Here is a 22,914-nt window from a genome sequence, read left to right on the forward strand (position 1 = left end):
GTATGTCGATGATGGGAGAAGGGAGAGTGCGAAACGCGGTGCCGGTACATCACTCTTCGCACCAAGGGGGGCAAGCTTAACGTCCATGGGACGGACGGATCGTCATGAACTGTATCATATGCCCTCACTTCATGAGGCATTGCGGAGAAGTTGGATATATAAGCCAGGATATTGGCGTGAAGTCTGGTGAAAAGGAACTTTATGTCACCACCTCTCCTTCCCTTTTTGGGCAAATACTGTCAGTGAAAATTTTTTCCCCACTACCAGGATTCGAACCCGCTTACCCCCAGGCCTAGCGGCACCAAACCAGCGTGCGTTAGCGATTTTTTTTTAAATAAAACACGTTTATTTCATGGAAGCACCACAACATACTTCCAGCCACAAATCGTAACTTACATTAGACATCAGAGTAGATTGCACGATGTCGAAATGCCGAAAAGAGAAGAAGACAACATAAGTTACTTCGTTTCAATGTTTCGTGCAATCTGCCAGCGGGCAGAAGTTTTCGCACGGAATCTTGCACATTTGCTCAATATAGCTTCCTTGACCTAGCAGCTCACAGCATAGCACAGTCGCTGGCGCGCACAGTACACGATATTTGATTACATTTAAGTTATTCATGTACGTTCTATTACAATGTTACGCATCACCTGGCGCGAAATAAATTTTGTGTACTACGAACCCCTTCGAGAGGTATGGAGCATCGACATTTGTTGTGGGCGAGTGAGACGGCTTGCGGTCGCAGTGTAAGAAAGACGACGAGGAAGACGGCATCAGCTGTTGCTACAGCACGATAACACCCGCCTCGAATCTGCTATTTTCCTGACCTCGCACACTTAAATGTTTACCTATTACATTCCTGACGGACAAAAATCAAGAAAATGGGTATCAAATTTGGCTTGACGGTATCTTCAACTCGAAATTAGTAGGGTTCTACAGGACCGAGGTCAAAATAATATCCGAGCACTGTAGGACTGATTTAGGTAGTGCGGGAGATTATGTTTATGATGATTGATTTCTCTCTTTTGTTTACCTGTTGTGTTCAACAAACCAACGAAAAAGTATTACAAACTTTACACGCAACTAATACAAATGAATTACAACTTGTCATAACCTTACCACAAGTCTTTTTGAACGGTAGAAAGTAACCGTAAAAAGAGCGTGCACACATCGTCACGAATTAGCGAGAGATTACGCACTTTTGGTCTTCAAACGGTCTGTGTGTGTGCAGTCAACAGCTCTGCTGAATCAGCGGTACAGGACTACCACTGAAGAGTGAAAATGGTGCTGTGGGGCTAGACACATAAAGAAATCAACAAATTATTCAGTGTCTCAGTAAAGGAATATAACTGTGTATTCACCTGAAAGTAAAAATTATCTCGGCAGAAGCAAAAATGGCCAGCATTAAGAAGTGCGCAATTCTGCAAGGTTTTCATCTTAGGAGTACATGGCAATGAATCAACGTAGTGGGGAAACAAATTGGTGATGAAGTGTTCTTAATATTTCCTTATGGACTGTCGATCTGCCTGCTTGGGGTCTGTTACGAAAGAGATAAAAATCTTGCCTCCAGCGAGAGTAGAACTGACAGCTAACGCGGGTGTTTCTGGATGTGACGCCATTATTTCTACCATTGCCTTGCAGTGGTGAGTAATTGAATTAGATAAAGCTATCGAAGAGCGAACAAGTTGTCATCACGACGCATAGAATAGTTCTGTGTATTACGTGACTGACTTATAGCGAGACATTAATGTCCAGCGCAGAACAGGCAATCGCAGCAATATTGTGACGCTTGGGATAGTCCATCTCAGAAAAGGTGGAGGCCATGCGCTTTTCATGTGCCACCTCGGCCACGGACGCAGGCAATAAGCGTAGGTGTGGTACTGAGCCAAATAGTTTTCAGAAACCGAGAAGTACAGCATCTACCTTGAGCCATGGCTTTCAGCATTGCGGAATACAAGATTATGTTTCTAAACCTTATCTGAAAAGTCCGAATATGATAAGTAACCAACACATAAGAGACATGCTCCATAAGGTGAGGTAGATCGAAATACAAAATTTGGGAAAGGTATGCACAAGGTAATTATTGATTGTCTACACATGTATGATCTTATGAGAAACAACTTTGGGTTCTGGGTTCAATGGAACAAATCTGAGCGTATAGAACGAATAAACAACTGCAACGGAAAGTGTTTCACTCTAACTCTCGGTCCCGTGTGGCATTAATATTGCAGCCGATTTAGCCAAAACAGCGCAGTGTGAAGCGCGCGTGAACTGCGTGTGGCGACACATAATTAAAATCGACAAAAAGTACATCGACACGTCAGTACTGGCTCGGGAGGGCGTGCGCAGCCGTAATGAAGTGGTCGACGCGTCGGCAGCGGCGGACATTTCATTAAAAATCGGGACGCGTGCGTCAGGACAGAGGAGGGCCGCCAGTGACGCGGGCGCACGCAGATTTACTGGCGGCCGCTGCCGCTGACAGCGCGGCCCGCTGACGTCTGCATCGCGAATAGAGTAGCGGCAAAGTGCGCAGAGCGGACGCGGCGCAGTCGGGGAGGCTTCCGCGATGTCATCCCGGTGACCATAGTGATTATTCAGCGTGCAGAGTAGTTGCAGCATGCGGCATAGCTGGCCTGTCCTCGTCACCCACGCATGTATGCAGATCTCCAAACTTAGACCGAGGAGATTTCACAGAGGAAGTATTCGTTGTGTCGTTCTTAGTCTGTAGCTACCTGACACAGTTTTACGCCGCTGTTGTGGCTTCAGTACTAGGAGGGGTGTTTAATAAGTAACGCAACACATTTTTTTCTCTAAGCAGGTTGGTTTTATTTGCGATTCCAGTAAACCGCATAACTTCCTACTCTTCTGGCTATAAAACTCTATTTTTCAATATAAATTCCGTTCAATGCCACGGCCTTTCGCCATCATACTGGGAAGGCCTACCTGTCCGCATGGTACCATTCTACTGGTTGACGTCAGAGCCAAAGTCTTGCTGCATCAATAGACAGCCGCGGTGGTCGAGCGGTTCTAGGCGCTACAGTCTGGAACCGCGCGACTGCTACGGTCGTAGGTTCGAATCCTGTCTCGGGCATGTATGTGTGTGATGTCCTTAGGTCAGTTAGGTTTAAGTAGTTCTAAGTTCTAGGGGACTGATGGCCTCCGATGTTAAGTCCCATAGTGCTCAGAGCCATTTGAACAACATTTTGCTGAATCAATAACCTCCCCATTATCCACGTACTGCTTCCTCCTAAGTACATCCTTCACTTCAAAAAAATGGCTCCAAACACTATGGGACTTAACATCTGAGGTCATCAGTCCCCTAGACTTAGAACTACTTAAACCTGACTAACCTAAGGACGTCACATACCTCCAGGCCCGAGGCAGGAGTCGAACCTGCGACCGTAGCAGCAGCGCGGTTCCTGACTGAAGCTACTAGAACCGCTCGGCCACAGCGGCCGGTTTATCCTTCACTGGGCCAAATAAATGGATGTCAGAAGGTGTGAGATCCAGTCTGTAGGGTAGATGAAGTGCAGTGGTATCCACGCGAGTACGCAGACTTGTGTGGGGCCTTGCGTCGTCATGGAGAAATTCGTTTGCCTTTCTGTGGCTAGAACTGCGCTAAATCCTTTACTTCAACATGCTGAGGGTAGCACAATACACTTCAAAGTTAATCGTTGAACCGAGAGAGGAAATCAAACTGAATAACCCCTTCAGAGTGCCAGAAGACCGTCGCCATGAGTTTACCGGCTGAGGGGGCAGCTTTCAACTTTTACTTGCGAGGAGAGATGGTGTGGCGCCATTCCAAGGATTGCCGTTTCGTTTCCGGTTCGGAGTGACGAACCCATGTCTCATCATTTGCGCCGGTACTGGGCAAAAAATAGTCACTATCGGCCTCGTAATGAACAAGAAATTCCGCACAGATGGTCCTTCGTTGTTCTTTATGGTTTTCTCTTACGTGGCGAGGAACGCAGCTGACTCGCGTCGGTTCGAATTCTGCCTCTGGCATGGATGTGTGTGTTGTCCTTAGGTTAGTTCGGTTTAAGTAGTTCTAAGTTCTAGCGGACTTATGACCTCAGCAGTTGAGTCCCATAGTGCTCAGAGCCATTTGACTCGCGTCTTTGAGCACCCCAACTGGTGGACGAGTGTTAAAAAAAATGGTTCACCTGGCTCTGAGCACTATGGGACTCAACATCTGAGGTCATCAGTCCCCTAGAACTTAGAACTACTTAAACCTAACTAACCTAAGAACATCACACACATCCATGCCCGAGGCAGGATTCGAACCTGCGTCCACTCCGGCCGGTTGGACGAGTGTGTCAGCACTACTAACGAGATGTCCAGTTGTGGAGCGAGATCTTTCATTTGTATCCGTCGATCACTTCGAAAGAGAGTGTCCGCACGTTCCAACACTGCAGGAGCCACAGCTGTCTGCGGCCGGTCGGCACGCCGGAGATCGAAGATGTTTGAGCGATCTCGCTGCGATGATGATGCCTCGCTCAACGATTCCCCGTGCTTTTGTTCACGGCCAGATCTCCGTAGACATTCTGCAAGCGCCTAGTAATAACTGCGATGATTTGGTTTTCCGCTAAAAGAAACTCAATGACAGCTATCAACCTGGAAAGCATGTTTGTAAAAGACGCCATTTTGAATGCTACACACAGAGCCGCCACCATCGGAACTTCGTGAAACGACAGGGGGTGAAGCATGAATATTCCACGACGTTCCACGACAAATTCGCATTTTTTCTACTGAAACTGACCGAGACAAAAATGTTTTGCATTACTTATTGAACACCCCTCATATTATTAACCCTTTAAGTGCTGAGCGCATGTAACAGCGCATGCTCGGTGAAGCGTTTTACGCGAAAGTGTCCGCCGAGATGGGATTTCTCTAGCGCTCGACACTGCTGCGCTTAATTGTTACCATCAGAAACTCCTCTTCTATGTAGGGGGAATCACGTAAAAGATGCACCACTTTCACCTAGTGAATCGTTGAAGATATAGTAACGACATTCTCGGAGAACTAGATTATGGGGAGGGGAACGTAGATTATCTTAATAAATTCTTGTAGGAACAGAGACACTGAACCAACTACACTATCTCATCAAAAGTAAAATGGGGTGAGTTCTCATTTCGCTTTAATGACAGCTCGAACTCTACAGGAGACATTTTTAATAAAGTTTCTTACTGACTGTGGAGAAATGGCAGCCCATTCTTTCTCAAGAACTGGAACAAGAGATCATAATAATGTCGAACGCTGAGATCTGGAGCGCAGTCGACGTTCTAACTCACCCCAAATGTGTTCCGTTGCGTTCAGGTCTGGAATTTGGGCAGGTCAGTCCGTTTCAGGAATGCTGTTGTCCACAAACAATTGCCTCCCATTACGCTGCTTTGTGACAGAGTGCAATGTTATCTGATAGAAACAGCCATCGCCGCCGAGGTGTTTGTCCACTGTACGCAGTATACAGTCTCGTATAATGTTTTGTAGCAAGAACTCCGCAAGCAGCTGTATTTAAACCAATTTTATTAAGGCAATACAAGTTTCGTGTCTTGCAGCTACATCATCAGATGCATATGATCATAAAACATGGACACAAGAGGGCGAGGAATGTAGAAGGGCCAACATAGTTAAAACCATTATGTCCGCATGGTGGTTAGTCAATTGATAAAAAGTTTACCCTCGCCCAGATGTTGATCTGATAGAATGATTTCAGTAAACTGTGACACGTGTGAAAGAGATCTGAAAGCTAAATACCTGTTACTTTTGAATGAGCAGCTGGATGAAGCTGAGAAGGACACATCAGCATTTTACTTATCATCACAGAAATCTTCTGTATTTTTTTTAACATATTGTCTACGTCTACCTAGAATTCGCCATGCACTGCTACACCATCGATGGCGACTGATCGCACTTCAAATCTAGCAAGGTTTCTTCAGAAGACTCCTCAATCTGAATCACACACTTCTTTGCGAAGTTTAGCTGTAGTATAAATACTAACCTACCTTTATTAACTTTTAATTATTATTCATACACGTACTGTATTAAATAAAACACCATGTTAGATGACCTTACAAAAAATAAACTTTTCATGGTGGCCTTTTGTAACATTCACAAGCTTTTGCCAACTTAACCTTGTTGTAATGAGTAGCTTCTTAACAGGAGAAATAGCAAGTAGAAAATCTGTGTCCTACTTCTCTGAGTAGCTGATACCAGTTGCTCCAAAAAGTGAAAACTACCTGGACTTACTCTGTATCATTTGTGGAACTTGTCTTCGTGTTGAGAGGCCACACGAGAAACCACAGCCGAACATTGTTTGATGTTTATAGTACTGTACAGTTGCAGCCAGCACTTTCTTTTCATTTTCAGATTGTTGAGCATTAAATAATGGTAACCCACAGTAATGTTGTCTTCAGACGAGATCGTGATTGCAAGTGACACTGGAACAGAAACGTGACGCGTGCTGCTTGCTGCTTGTCGCATAGCAAATCTCGTATCGAATAGCATCGCGTATTTTGTCACATATTGTATCGCCGCAGTGGAGGCTAGAGGACTGCACTGACTGGCGACATGTTGGGTAACCTTTATTCAAATTGGTCGTATCTCATACCACATGTCCTCAGTGAGAACCGTGCCTTGGGTTGTAATGTGATAATTCGGTTGTGAGTTAGTGATGCCAACTAACATAAATGCCAAATGAAGGTCGTGGTAATAAATCGAACTATATTGCTTAAGTGAGGGTCGTGACGGCCGAAAGCCATTGTAGTCACTTATTGTAAACAAACACACACACACACACACACACACACACACACACACACACACACACACACACAGAGAGAGAGAGAGAGAGAGAGAGAGAGAGAGAGAGAGAGAGAGTAGGCAACGCCGATGTGGTTGCCATGTTTTGCCCATTTTGCTGTTGAACATAGGGACGGATGATGGCGGAGTCCGAAGTTCGCTGTCGTACCTTTGGCACTGAGACAAGATCATCAGATGAAATTGCGGAAAATTCTTTAGTAAACGTTTTATGAACTATTTGATGATTGTTCAACTAGTAACGCAACTCCATAGCCCTATTTATGCTTACAGCACATGGTATCCACAGAATTATGTGAGGTAGGGCTCTTACGATAAAATGGTGGAATCATTGATGGAGTTCTCGTTTACAGTACGTCATTTATCCGTTTATTGATTATGCCTTTATAAGTAAATAGTATCACACCGCTACAAATTTGATTTTCTCTGAACAATAAGCTTCACTCATTAAATTGATAAACAGCATACTTCCTGGACTAAATATTACTTGAAACTTTCTGGCAGATTAAAACTGTGCCGGCCACTGTGGCCGAGCGGTTCTAGGCGCTTCAGTCCGGAACCGCGCGACTACTACGGTTGCAATTTCAAATCCTGCCTCGGGCATGGATGTTTGTGATGTCCTTAGGTTATTTAGGTTTAAGTAGCTCTAAGTTCTATGGGACTGATGACCTCAAATGTTAAGTCCCATAGTGCTCAGAGCCATTTGAACCATTAAAACTGTGTGCCGGAGCGAAACCCGAACTCGGGACCTTTGTGTTTCATGAACAAATGCTCCACCGACTGAGCTATCCAAGCACGACACACGACCCATCCTCAGAGCTTTAAATCCGTCCGTACCTTGTCTCCTAAGTTACTTCATGATATAGCATAGGGCAATAAGCCAGTGCAAGAAATTTCAGTACTGTACCCAAACAAGTTAAAAAATTTGCTATGTATGAAATTAAAACTAAGTAATAATAGTAAGAAGACAAACACAATTTAAAACAATTAAAAGAAAATCTTACCTGGATGTTTACCTTCTGAATACTTTCATGCATACACCTTGGCAGTAGAGCCTCAGTCTAGTGGCATATACAATGTACAAGACATTCCACAGAAACTAACTTAAAACAGCTCAGTAATAGAAATGGAAAGCGACCGTCGCTTCTATTAGTAAGAGGAAGTACTGATGGTCAGCCGACCAGTACAACAGTAGCGCTAACCCTAACATCCAAAACCTAGCAACCCAACTGTCCATTGCAAACCTATACGCATTCGATATCCTTACATCTACATACAGCAATCATAAACCACTGTGGGCCAGCACTTCAATACTATCAATTATTAAAATAATCTATCGACGCACTGCATGTAGTTAGTTGCTAGATAATGGCGGTTGTTGTGCCCATCAGATCACCCGTTCCGAAATCTGTGTTGCTTGCCACGATCAATTATGCACACATCGTGGCCACAATGTAACTCCATCGTGTGTCTGACATACGTGGAACACAGGCACACCCTCAGGAGATCCATAAGCTATAGGTTGCAGCGCCTCACTCAAACACAGTTGACAGCGCGCGGCCCGATAAACATGGCCTGCTCTTAACTAGAAATGACCTCGTTGTCGACGGGACGTTAAACACTAATCTCCTCCTCCTCTTAACTAGAGAGACACTCGCCAGATCTCACATTCGCCAGCGGCAAAATCGAGGAAGTGGTACCAGCCTCGAAGGATAAGTCGAAATCCTGCAACACACGGCAAAATTGTTAATATAAAAACTGTGTCGGCACGTCTCTATTTCTGCTTTGAAGGTTCTTTACGAGAGTAAAGATAGACTACAAATGTAGACGTCAGGTTTGTTTTCCATACATAGGGAAGAAGCTGAAAATGAAATAAACACTATGCCAAGTAACAAAAAATGGAAAACAATTGTCCATCTCTGACCGACAACAAATGGTTGAAGGCGTAACAGGAACTAGTAATAGGACGTTTTCGCAGAATCATTAACGGATTAAGGCTGAATGCCTTTCATGAACAAGTTTACAAATAACTAGAATTTCTGAGATCACATATTGCGTTATACTGCAGTAACTAAGTACAAGGGCAATTGTAAGAAAAAAGTAGGTTCTACATCACAATAAATATATCAAAGCAATAATTTAGATAGTAAATCTGCCTTGGCAATAAAATACTGTCAAGGCTATTTGTTCAGAAAAATATCTTCGAGTGGAAGCTTATTTAGGAGAGACAGGTACTTCCGGTTCTGTTACCTATACCGTCAATGGTAAGCGTTATGAGTGTCTTTTACGCAACCACGTCATTCCAGCTCTCCAACAGCGTGTATATGTTGATAAGATCATTTTTATGCAAGATGGCCTACCTCAGTACATTGAAAATCCAGTTAAGCAGCTGCTGAAGCGCCATTTCGGAAATGCTAGATTTATCAGCCGCCATTTCCATACAGCCTGGGCGTCCCGATCACCTGACCTTCATCCGTGTTACTTCTGGCTGTGGGGCTATCTGAAAGGCGTTCAGCGTTCCGATTGCAACCTTAGCTGCATTGAAGGCACGCATTGTGCAACACATTCTGAATGTGACCTCGGAAACACTTCGATCAGTTGTGAAACATGCTGTTTCTCGATTTCAACTTGTTGCAGAAAACGGTGGACAGCATATTGAACATGTTTTGCGCCAGTCATATGGAAATTAATAATCCGATTCGATTTTGAATGATGCTTTTTATGCGGTTTTTGTTCTCAGGACAAATAGCAACTGATGTGTTTGATGCTTTTTATTCGGTTTTTTGCCTCAGGACAATTAAAAACCGATTTTTCCCGTCCGATGTGATATGACCTTGCCGTGGTGGATGGGCTTACGTAACTAACAGTATCAGTTCTGAACACGCTGAGTAGTAGAGTTTGTTTAACGTCAAACGTACACTTTAGGCATTGTTGTATCAAAATCAAATCGGATTATTAATTTCCGTGTGACTGACGCAGAACATGTTCAATATGGTGTACGGTGTATGACCTCGCTGTGGTGGATGGTCTTACGTAACTAACAGTATCACACCTATACACCCATTCACACTGAGTAGTATTGTTTGTTTAACGTCAAACGTACACCTTAAGCATTGTCGTATGATTCATTTGTCATTTGCAGTCGACCAGTATTAAATTATGATACATGAAGATGTTATCTGTTCTTTCCGACTTGTCCGAAAGAACAGATACCATCTTAATACAGATACGGCTTACCGGCCAATGACCTTCTTCAGTGCGGATGCACTCACATTGCCCGAACTCTTACAGGAATCGGTAGATTGACTGCCGCGAGTAATGAGTATAGTGGGCAGGGGCAGTACAAATGTAGTGTGTGGACAGAAAGCTGGAAATGGGGGTCTCACGGGGAGTAAGCCAGAGGTAAGTCCCTGCAGTCGCTCTATCCTCTGTGTCCTCGGTGGTTCAGACTGGTAGAGCGTCTGTCTTTTAAGCAGGAGATCCCGGGTTCGAGTCCCTGTCGGCGCACACATTTTAAACTGTCGCCATTAATATTTATCAACGCCTGTAAGCAGCTAAATATCTGGATTTCACTGTAAATTCACTATTAAATTATAATGCCTACAACGTCATCTACGGCTACAATTTGTAACTATTTATTTTTCTTCTGGAATACGTTGTGCCAGTTCTCTGATAACATTCCTTTGCAATTAGACGTCATCCTGACCAGTGGTGTTATTTCTACAGCTGTTTGAAAGTTTAATTGTAATCATCAAATGGTTCAAATGGATCTGAGCACTATGGGACTTAACATCTGAGGTCATCAGTCCCCTTGAACTTAGAGCTACTTAAACCTAACTAACCTAAGGACATCACACACACCCATGCCCGAGGCAGGATTCGAGCCTGCGACCGTAGCGGTCGCGCGGTTACAGACTGAAGCGCCATCTCGATTGACAGAAATGATATGTTTAATACACACACAGACTACGTGCGCCTCTGTCTGCTATCGTTTGCTGAACATCTCGTTTCGATGTCGTGGACCATTCACATAATAAGAACGTTGCAGTTTTCAGGTGATCCACTCTGCAGTCTCACCAACCAGTTATTAAGATGTAGTACCCACCAAATATTCCTTAATTTTTACTTTTCTGTAATATTGTTTGATGTCATAATTTTTTTTTCGAAACAAGTAAAACACACAGTCCAACATCTCAGTGTTCCTGCATACTTCTTACAGGTCGGTTATATTTTATATAAGATCGAAAAGGACTTATAAAATATTTTTGTTTTTATTCCGCAATGAATTTCTCTTGTCTGAATTTCTTTGGTATTTGTCTGAAAACTCAGGAATGAGACTGAGATGAAATTCAGCCACTGAAATATTCTTGCCGCTAGGAACCTTTTATACGACGTGCGTCTAGCCAAGTTTACAAACACGTACCACTGCATGCATAGACTTGTTAGTGCATTTGGTATTATCTTAGCAAGTAGGCGGAGAGATATGGACTTTTTATACCAAGTGTCAACATATGACGTACACTATCTTCCGAAATAAGACTCCGTAATTGTTGTCACAATATTGCTTGTCTTCTCCAGTTAGTTTTCAGTGACACTTATGTCACACTTCGCAACCAGTAGAAATTAAAATGTCTAATATCAAACCTAGTCTTGCAATCGCATAGGGCGAAAGTGTTTATGCCAAAACGACTTAATTTGGATGTAATACGCTTGAACAACAGAAGGCTTTTGTCACTGCAAACCGCTTGCAACACAACAAGCGACACAGTATGACCACGCCAGTTGCATTGACTCGCTTAGTTTCTGTAGCACATATAAGTCTTTTTCAGATCAAACATGACACACGAATAACAACAAGGTGCTGTAAAGTAATAGTGAGAGGTGCTCGGGTATCTTGCCCACATAGTATTCTTAATTGGATAGTCAGTTTGGGCTAAAACTGATCCACGAGTTCCATACATGACCATTTACGTTTCAACACACACACACACACACACACACACACACACACACACACACACACACACACACACACATACATACATACATACATGAGCGCACCCATATGAACATCCGTCTTTATATAGACAGAGACGTCAGCGAATATTGTTCAGAATACAGTTTTCATTAGTACAAAATTTTATTGTGACTGTATTAAGTAATCTATTCTTCCTTCGCAGATGGGCCGAAGTTCGCGGAGGCCATCACGAATGCGACGGTGCCAGTGGGGCGAGAGGGCATAATGGCGTGCGTGGTGCAGGATCTGGGAGCCTACAAGGTAGGAAATGCTTCTCCCCACTCTACAACGGTAACATGGTTCTTCAAACAGTGGCACATTTTGGGTTGTAAATTGACTATCTGATCAGGTCATTTTCACAATCCTGGGTGAGCACTGGCATATCATATATGGCATACAGAATCACTCCTATATTTATATTCATTTAATTTTTAAATTAATTGTGGATTCGTCCTTTTATTATTCGTTCCTTTTGAGTATCGCCTCATTAATTAATTGGTTCGTTCTGATGCATTTTAAAATTTTACGAAATACACATCGCAAGAAAAAAGAAAGCTGTAAGGAACTGCGTGTGTGTGGCAACAGGTAAATTTAGTAAATTTCGTCACTCTGGAAATAAGGTCGTATCTTCCATAAAACAGTAAGACTTCAGTTTCAAGGCGAGGCAATAAGCGCTTAGAGTTCATAGGAAACCAACAACGACTGATGTAATTTCTGTACAGTCATACCATCCGTAACAATCTTACAAAGAGACTGCTATTCATTGCTTAAAACTCAGGGAATCAATGTGGGACTGATGAAGCAGGATAATCAGACAGAACTAAACTTTATTAGGAAAATGGCAGTTAAATAATTTTTACAGGGAACATACTGTTATACACTCAAGGAACATACTATTATACACCCTAAGACAAAAAAAGGACGCGCCACGAAGGAACCATTCCAATGGGACAGATATCCGTACATGAGACGTACATGTACAGAACTAAACTTTATTAGGAAAATGGCAGTTAAATAATTTTTACAGGGAACATACTGTTATACACTCAAGGAACATACTATTATACACCCTAAGACAAAAAAAGGACGCGCCACGAAGGAACCATTCCAATGGGACAGATATCCGTACATGAGACGTACATGTACAGACAAACAAATGATTTCATTTCCAGAAAAATTGAATGATTTATTCAAGAGAAAGAGCTGCACAAATTGAGCCAGTCAGTAACGCCTTGGTTCACTTCTGACCCTTATGCAAGCAGCTATCCGGCTTAGCATTGGTAGAGTTGTTCGGCGTCCTGACGGATACCGAGGCAATTTCTGTCCGACCGACGACGTTAGATTGTCAAAATCCACAGCTCTGCCCATAATGCACTATACGTTCTTAACTGGGGAAAAATCTGGCAACCTTGCTGGCCAAAACAGCGTTTGGCAAGCACGAATCAGCAGAAATCCTTGCCGTGTGCGCGCCCGTATTATCTTCCTGAAATGTAAGCCCGCGACGGCTTGCCTTGAAGAGCAACGAAAGGGCTGGTAGAATATCGTAGACATACCTCTGTGCTGTAAGAGTATTGCAGACGACAACCATAGGGGTTATGCTATGAAATGAAATGTCCCCCCAGACCATAACTTCTGGCTCTTCGGTCCCTCTGGCGGGTGACATGGAGAGTAGTATCTCACCACTGTCCGGGGCGCCTCCAGACACATCCTCGCTGATCACAGAGGCTCAGTTCGACGAGGGACTCATTGCTGAAGGCAGTTCTACTCTAGCCAATGGAATTCTCATCCAAAGTCGCTCGTAATCAAAACTCTGACTGCCATTTTCTCGGAAACTGATGAGTGTTGGCACATAAGACAAAATAGGTATTCCTTTATTTTCATCTTTCTGTTAGCAAACTAAGTTTAGACTGTGTTAAAGAGTGACATATGGTGGTTTCCCCTTGTAATACCAATCCACTTTCACTGTCACACGAAACGAAACTTCTACTTTTCGACGAAAAATATTACTTGAAAGTCAGACAGCCACTGAACAGGAGAAGATTTTCACCAATACAAATGTCTTAAAACAAAAGCGCAAATCCGAACTTATAAGTTACATACTCACCAACAGACGTAATATGACTATTCTCTGTCGTGGAATGCGAACGCAAGGAACATGAATCATTTTCTAACCCTGAAATACTGAGATGTCAGGACCGACTACAGCCATCGCGTCATTATTCGAATATGAACGAAAATAACATTTGTCCTCTAATGACGATTCATAGAAAAATTTTCTACTTCTGCCTTTGGAAATATTCGCGCGCTCATCTCGGATTCGATACCTACGGCCGGTAGCGGTGGCAGTGCAGTTCTAGGCGGAACCGCGAGACTGCTTCGGTCGCGGGTTCGAATCCTGCCTCGGGCATGGATGTGTGTGATGTCCTTAGGTTGGTTAGGTTTAAGTAGTTCTAAGTTCTAGGGGACTGATGACCTCAGATGTTAAGTCCCGTAGTGCTGAGAGCCACTTGAACCATTTGATACCTACGAGCGATTTATCATCACGCGCTCTCAGTATCATTTCTTCGCGTGTTGTATCAATACATGTGAAGTAATGCAGCCACTCACACTATGAGAGAGAAGCTGTCAACTCACCGCTATACAGCAATGCTGGCTTTGTTACCGGAAAGTTCGAAAAAAACATAAGTGTTACAGAGGTCCTACGGGAACTCAAAAGGGAATCCCTGGAGGGAAGGTGGCGTTTTTTGCGGGAAACTATTGAGAAAATTTAGAGAATCGGCATTTGAAGCTGACTGCCGAACGATTCTGCTGCCGAATCAGCATGGTTTCAGAAAGCATCGCTCGTGCGAAACTCAGCTTCTCCTTTTCTCACATGCTGTTGTATTGGATGTTAACCGGGGACCTAGGAACGACGGAGAGGCTCCGTCCCCGCCGCTGGCGCAGTGGTCCACAACCCCACGACGACTACCGCAGTCCACTGGAGCCCTCCGCCGCCCCACATCGAACCCAGAGTTACTGTGCGGTTCGGAACCCGGTGGACACTCCCCACCCACGGAACGTGTCACAACGGACGAGTGTAACCCCTATGTTCGCGTGGTAGAGTAATGGTGGCGTACGCACACGTGGAGAATTTGTTTGGGCTGCAATCGCTGACATAGTGTAGCTGAGGCGGAATAAGGGGAACCAGCCCGCATTCGCCGAGGCAGATGGAAAACCGCCTAAAAGCCATCCACAAACTGGCCGGCTTACCGTACCTCGATACAAGTCAAAAATGGTTCAAATGGCTCTGAGCACTATGGGACTTAACATCTATGGTCATCAGTCCCCTAGAACTTAGAACTACTTAAACCTAACTAACCTAAGGACATCACACAACACACAGCCATCACGAGGCAGAGAAAATCCCTGACCCCGCCGGGAATCGCACCCGGGAACCCGGGCGTGGGAAGCGAGAACGCGACCGCACGACCACGAGATGCGGGCAATACAAGTCCGCCGAGTGGATTTGTGCCGGTAACCGGGCTCTCCTTCCCATCCGGAAAAACGTGCGTTACACCGCTCAGCTAACCGGGTGGGCCTCACAAGATGTACTGAAAAGTATGGATGAAGGGCAACAGACAGATTCCATGTTTCTAGATTTCCAGAAAGCATTTGACAGGGTGCACCATTGCAGGCTATTAACGCAGATACGAGCATATGGAATAAGTTCACAGATATCTGCGAGGCTCGAAGACTTCTTGAATACTAGAACCCCGTATGTCGCCCTCGAAAGCGAGTATTCATCGGAGGCTAGGGTATCGTCGGGAGTGCCCCAGCAAGTGTGGTAGGAGAGCTGTCGTTCTCTGTGTACATAAATGACTTGGTGGACAGGGTGGTCAGCAGTCTGCGGTTGTTTTGCTGATGATGCCGTGGTGTACGGTAAGGTGTCGAAGTTGAGTGACTATAGTAGGAACAAGACGACTGAAACAAAATGTCTAGTTGGTGTGATGAATGGCAGCTAGCCCTAAATGTGGAAAAATGTATGTTAATGCGGATGAATAGAAGAACAAACCTGCAATGTTCAGATACAGTATTACTAGCGTCCAGCTTAACACAGTCAAGTCGATTAAATACCAGGACGTAACTCTAAAAAGTGATATGAGGTGGAAGGAGCACGTGAGAACTCTGGAAGGGAAGGAAAATGGTCTGCTTTGGTTTATTGGGAGAATTTTAGGAAAGAGTAGTTCACCTGTAAAGGAGACCGCATATAGGACGCTGGTGCGACGCGTGTAAAGCCCACGAAGATAAGATATGAGAAATTAGGGCTCATACGGAGGCGTACAGATAGTCGTCTGTCCATCGTTCTATTTGCAAGTGGAACAGGAGGGGAAATGACAAGTAGTAGTACAGTGTACTCTCCACCACGCACCTTACGATGGCTTGCGGAGTACCTATGTTCATGTAGATGTAGATATAGAATTAGGCGGTGCACACGTGTTTGCAACGCGAGCAACAGTCCCCTTCAGTCTGTGAACTTCTGAAACCCTGGTGTTGCTTTTCTTTACGTATTCGGAAACGAAATAAGCAAACACTGCCTCCTGCCTCCGTCATACTACACTACTAGCCATTAAAATTGCGACACCACGAAGATGACGTGCTACAGAAGCGAAATTCAACCGACAGGAAGAAGATGCTGTCATATGCAAATGATTAGCTTTTCAGAGCATTCACACAAGGTTGGCGCCAGCGGCGACACCTACAACGTGCCGACATGAGGAAAGTTTCCAACCGATTTCTCGTACACAAACAGCAGTTGACCGGCGGTGCCTAGTGAAACGTTGTTGTGATGCCTCGTGTAAGGAGGAGAAATGCGTACCACCACGTTTCCGATTTTGGTAAAGATCGGATTGCCCTATCGCGATTGCGGTTTATCGTATCGCGACACTGCTGCTCCCGTTGGTCAGATCCAATGACTGTTCGCAGAATATGAAATCGGTGGGTTCAGGAGGGTAATACGGAACGCCGTGCTAGATCCCAACGGCCTCGTATCACTATCAGTCGAGATGACAGCCATCTTATCCGCATGGCTGTAACGGATCGTGCAGCCACGTCTCGATCCCTGAGTCAACAGATGGGGACGTTTGCAAGACAACAACCATCTGCACGAACAGTTCGACGACGTTTGCAGCTCGGAGACAATGGCTGCGGTTACCCTTGACGCTGCATCACATGCAGGAGCGCCTGCGATGGTAGAGTCAACGACGAACCTGAGTTCACGAATGGCAAAAGGTAATTATTTCGGATGAATGCATGTCGTGTTTAAAGCATCATGATGGTCGCATCCGTATGTGGCGTCATCGCGGTGAACGCACATTGGAAGCGTGTATTCGTTATCGCCATACTGGTGTATCACCCGGCGTGATGGTATGGGGTGCCGTTGGTTACACGTGTCGGCCACTTCTTGTTCGCATTGACGGCACTTTGAACAGTGGACGTCACATTTAGGATGTGTTACGACCCGTGGCTCTACCCTTCATTCGATCCCTGCGAAACCCTACATTTCAGCGGGATAATGCACGACCGCATGTTGGAGTTCCTGTACGGGCCTTTCTGGATACAGAAAATGTTCGACTGCTGCCCTCGCCAGCACATTCTTCAAATCTCTCACCAACTGGTAACGTCTGGTCAATGGCGGACGAGCAACTGGCTCGTCACAATACGCCAGTCACTACTATTGATGAACTGTGGTATCGTGTCGAAGCTGCATGGGCAGTGGTACCTGTACACGCGATCCATGCTCTGTTTGACTTAATGCCCAGGCGTATCAAGGGCGTTATTACGGCCAGAGGTGATTGTCCTGGGTATTGATTTCTCAGGATCTATGCACCCGAATTGCGTGAAAATGTAATCACATGTCAATTCTAGTATTACATATTTGTCCAATGAATACCCGTTTATCATCTGCGTTTCTTCCTGGTGTACCAGTTTTAATGGCCAGTAGTTTAGTTGCCTTCCAATCCAGCACAACTACGCCATTATCACCGTGACGTCGCCGTGTATGCACTGAAACGATATGTAACGCAGCGATCATGCGCGCCTGTTACTTGCTCGTTTACATCGAGCCCTATAAAAGCTTCGTAACACGCTCATGCGCATAACACCAAGAGGAGCGAATAGTAAATAAGTAAGGAAGCGTCTTTTCCATCGATGAGCGATATTAATAAAGCTACGTGGACGACCGTCAAGCGCCTGGAGTGCTGTAGGTCACGTTGTTTATTCATGTTGCGATAAAACATCGAATCCCATATCTCTGACATTTGCGCTACAGCCGTTATTGACTCCTCCTGGATATGTACATAGGTAGCACCAGGCGAAGGCATTTTCGCGTTGAGTGTGTATGACGCAAGCAGATACAGGTTTAATGACCAATAGTCAAACGTGTTTTGTTTCATTTTATATTGCGTTCGCAGCAAATACGCTATTAGTTTAGTGTATGAATTATAAGAACTGAGTGTCGACGATCTCATGGGGATGATGTTTGGTTTGTGGGGCGTTCAACTGTGCGGACATCAGCACTCGTACAAAGTCTCACTTCTACACAGCCCATTTTCTTTTCACAATTCAATCTAGTCACCCTCACAAATGATAATGAATGATGAAGACAACACAAACACGTAGTCCCTATTCAGAGAAAATCCTCAACCCGACCGGGAATCGAACCCAGGCTAGCCCCTAGACCAAGAGCTGCTGACATGATCTCATGAAATGCGTTCGAAATGCCTTGTTGAGTTTTCAACAAATAAAGTGGTTTGCTCTGTTGTTATTTTATCCATTAGAAATCGTTAGTGAAATCCTGCGACTATAACAACAAAATTAAAGTGGTTAAATCCTACCAAATATCACTGATAAAGTATAACAACCACTACCTCCCATCCGTGAAATGGATAATATGAGTACAATTGACACGGGTCAGTCCAATCTTGTACTTTATTTCAGTGTTACAGTTCTTTCGTTACATCATGGGCAGTTGTATAAGTTTTTATTAATTTCAGACTTGGAAATTCTCAGCAGAATGCACAAAATCCCCTTAGAATCAGTTATCATTAAAGGAAATGCTTGCATTTATGACTACAGTCTAAATGTAATGGATTAGGTAAATATTAAAATAAATTCCCGGATGACGAACAATAACGAGAAACCAACGCTAAACATCATCTCATCACAGCTAGCAGCAAATACGTAAATATATCATTTTTAGGAAAATTGTCATATGAAGCAGTAAATATTTTCCAAGGAAGATGTGGTAACCACAACCAACAGCGGGAACGCCTTGGGCTGCGGATCGGAGCCGCCAGGCGGGAAAGCCGCCGGCGATGGAGCACGCATCACCGGGTAAACACAGGACGAGTCGGACGACAGACCAACGACAACTACCGACCACGACCGACTACGAGCGACACAACAAGGAAGAGATAAACAACGGAGGCTTGTGGAAACCACAACACCATACACCAAATGTACAGTAAATCCACTCGGAACCAGAGCCAGGCAAAAGTCAACAACGAGCAACGACCAGAACGCAGTACCGCCGAGATAGAAACGAAATCGAGAGCGAGTACCAGACTGACTGGACTAGAGCTTTTTTTTTTTTTTTTACTTTATTGTTATTTTAACACCTGAACAATCAGGCAGGCTGGCAGCGGCGTGTTACGCCGCTCTTCAGCCATAGAGTTGACAATCACAGTACAAGAATGGAGAATGAAAATGAACATAGTGACGGGCAAAAAATAGTGGTCACAGTCACACAAAAAACACGGAGCCGTTCACACTCGACGACAAAGACACTGAAAACACGTTGACACGGCGCACATAACACTGATGAATCCGATGGCACAAGTGAACGGAGAAGCGTGACGGCGGACACTAAAAACACTAAACGACGTCACACACACGAGACACAGATGGCGTGGACTAGGGCAGAGCGGATCCATATATACGAAACCGGAGGGAGCGGCTATTGGTCGCTGTCTGCACGTGGCGTAGCGGTGGCGCCCTCGCTTCGCGAGAGCCGCTGCGCGGAATGGCCGCTGTGGAGGCGGAGCCCTCTATGGGCTGACCACGTCCATTTGTTCTGCCGCGTATTCGACTTCCGCGACGGAAGGTACTAGAGTAGAAATATCAGCTTTTATACAAAAAAAGGACAAAGCTATCCGCAACATTAAAAATAATGGCAAACCCTACAACCGATCAAATTATACAAACTTAATAAAAATTAATGTTCAAAGATATACATTGCCCAAGCTGGAAGAAATTTCAAAATACGTTTCTGTGAACACACGGATGCTCTTCGTTTGAAAAAGTTAAAAAAACACACATTTGTCTTACATGTACTTGAAAATGAACATAGACACACAACACGATCCACAAATGCTTTACCTGGCCAATGAGAGTAAGAATACTCAAGATACTTGAAGAAATTGAAATTTATTCCAGAAATCTGCATTCGCTAATGACATGCTATATGAGCGAACGGAAATATCCAAAAATGTCATATAACCACACACCAAGTACAGTCATCTACCGAGCGAGGTGGCGCAGTGGTTAGACACTGGACTCGCATTCGGGAGGACGACGGTTCAATCCCGCGTCCAGCCATCCTGATTTAGGTTTTCCGTGATTTCCCTAAATCACTCCAGGCAAATGCCGGGATGGTTCCTCTGAAAGGGCACGGCCGACTTCCTTCCCCATGCTTCCCTAATCCGATGAGACCGATGACCACGCTGTCTGGTCTCCTTCCCCAAAACAACCAACCAACCAACCAACAGTCATCTAAAGTAATATTACTAATAAATGAAAGGCCATATATTTTCATTGTCACATCAGATTCGAGCCTGTCCAATATATATAGTAGCTCTGGATTATGTAAGTCAACTGTTCTACTTTTATTAATTATAAATGTCACTCCAGTATGTCAAATTTGTGAACTATATAAGTAAAACATGTAATGTTAATTCTTCTGTATGAAATTTGACGTACGTAAGTTCTTCAGCTTCCAACATTATCGTAGAAATTTGCTATCTTTCCTGTAATATTCGATAGGTATAATCTGTCGGTACTGAACTTAAAAATAACCACCCATAGCACTCACTACAGGAATAACAAGTAATTTCAAATGTTTAGTCATGCAAAAACACAAATATATTTAATGTATTCACTAAATTGACTTCACCAATAGATTTCGAACCTGTAAGCCTATAAACAAACATATTAGGTGGCAACATGGCGGATACTGCTCTGTTCTCGTGCAACATGCAAAGAAAAAGTGCTGGCGCCACGATTATAAATGCCAAAAGCTGAGGCAACAACTACCAGAATAGAAAATGAAAACATCTAACAAGTAATATATCTTAAACATACCTCACAAAGTGCATTAGCCAAAGAGCAGCTGCAGCATCCAAACTGGAATAGGTGGCATGGGCGACGTTGTAATTGAAGATTAAATATGTTTAATGCCAAACTGAACATGAATGAAATCTCGAAATGCGTACGGCCATAAATAAAAATACGTGACATGAGAATAAACTGCTCGCCACTGAAATTGAATACTTAAGTCAAAGCTCAAGCTGTGCTAGGATGGATAAGACAAGAAATGACGTAATCCGACAAAGGATCCTATAGAAACAGCTCAGTAGTTTGGCCATGTGAATAGGATGTATCAAGGGACTATATCAAATAGAATACTGCGAAGGATACCAACCCACCGAAAGAAAAGTGGTCGCCCACGACGGCACTGACAAAATGATGCCGAGGAGGCAGTAGGAATAAGGAATATGAAAGTTAAGGAAATTCAAGACAGAATAAGATGGTGACTGAGGGCGGAGTAGCAGAGATAGCCGTAAATAATCCTACATCTACATCTACGTGATTACTCTGCTATTCACAATAAAGTGCTTGGCAGAGGGTTCAGTGAACCACCTTCAAGCTGTCTCTCTGCCGTTCCACTCTCGAACGGCACGTGGGAAAAACTAGCACTTAAATTTTTCTGTGCGAGTGCCGATTTCTCATATTTAATCGTGATGATCATTTCTCCCTATGTAGGTGGGTGCCAACAGAATGTTTTCGCAACCAGAAGAGAAAACCGGTGATTGAAATTTCATGAGAAGATCCCATCGCAACGAAAAACGCCTTTGTTTTAATGATTGCCACTCCAATTCACGTATAATGTCTGTTACACTATCTCCCCTCTTTCGCGATAATACAAAACGAGCTGCTCTTCTTTGTACTTCTTTGATGTCATCCGTCAGTCCCACCTGATGCGGATCCCATACCGCACAGCAATACTCGGTATAAGCAGTCTCTTCAGTAGACCTGTTGCACCTTCTAAGTGTTCAGCCAATGAATCGCAGTCTTTGGTTTGCCCTACCCACAATATTATCTGTGTGATCGTTCCAGTTTAGGTTATTTGTAATTGTAATCCCTAAGTATTTAGTTGAATTTACAGCCTTCAGATTTGTATGACTTATCGCGTAATCGAAATTTTGCTAATTTCTTTTAGTACTCATGTGAATAAATTTACACTTTTCCTTATTCAGTGTCAATTGCCACTTTTCGCATCATACAGATGTCTTATCTAAATCACTTTGCAAGTCGTTTTGATCATCTGAAGACTTTATAAGGAGGTAAATGACAGCATCATTTGCAAAACAATATAATACGGCTACTTGGATTGTCTCCTACGTCGTTAACATAGATCAGGAACAATAGAGGGCCTATAACACTTCCTTGGGAACGCCGGATATTACTTCTCTTTTGCTCGATGACTTTCCGTCTATTAATACGAACTGTGACCTTTCTGACAGGAAATCACGAATCCAGTCGCACAACTGAATCTATACTCAGTAGACACGCAGTTTGGTTAGGAGACGCTTGTGAGGAAGAAGAAGAAGAAGAAGAAATGGCTGGTCTGTGCACTACTTAAAATAAAATTGTATAATTTTTTGTGTAGCTCCTTTACACGTACATGCAGGAGGTCCACTGCTATTCGCAAAAGCATCTCACGCATGATATATAGTGAATCTGGTAGTTGACCTCTGATCCGTGCA

General features: G+C 44.0%; 1 protein-coding gene across 1 annotated transcript in view; it reads left to right on the plus strand.

The window, feature by feature from the left end:
- Positions 1–22,914, plus strand: part of LOC124613005 (lachesin-like) — a 539,970-nt gene that overhangs the window by 269,819 nt on the left and 247,237 nt on the right. The window contains exon 2 of the mRNA XM_047141558.1: positions 11,997–12,094. Coding sequence (XP_046997514.1) covers positions 11,997–12,094 — 98 coding nt within the window. The remainder of the gene's footprint in view (positions 1–11,996; positions 12,095–22,914) is intronic.

Source organism: Schistocerca americana, chromosome 4 (assembly GCF_021461395.2).
Source record: "Schistocerca americana isolate TAMUIC-IGC-003095 chromosome 4, iqSchAmer2.1, whole genome shotgun sequence".
Classification (NCBI taxonomy): Eukaryota; Metazoa; Arthropoda; class Insecta; order Orthoptera; family Acrididae; genus Schistocerca; species Schistocerca americana.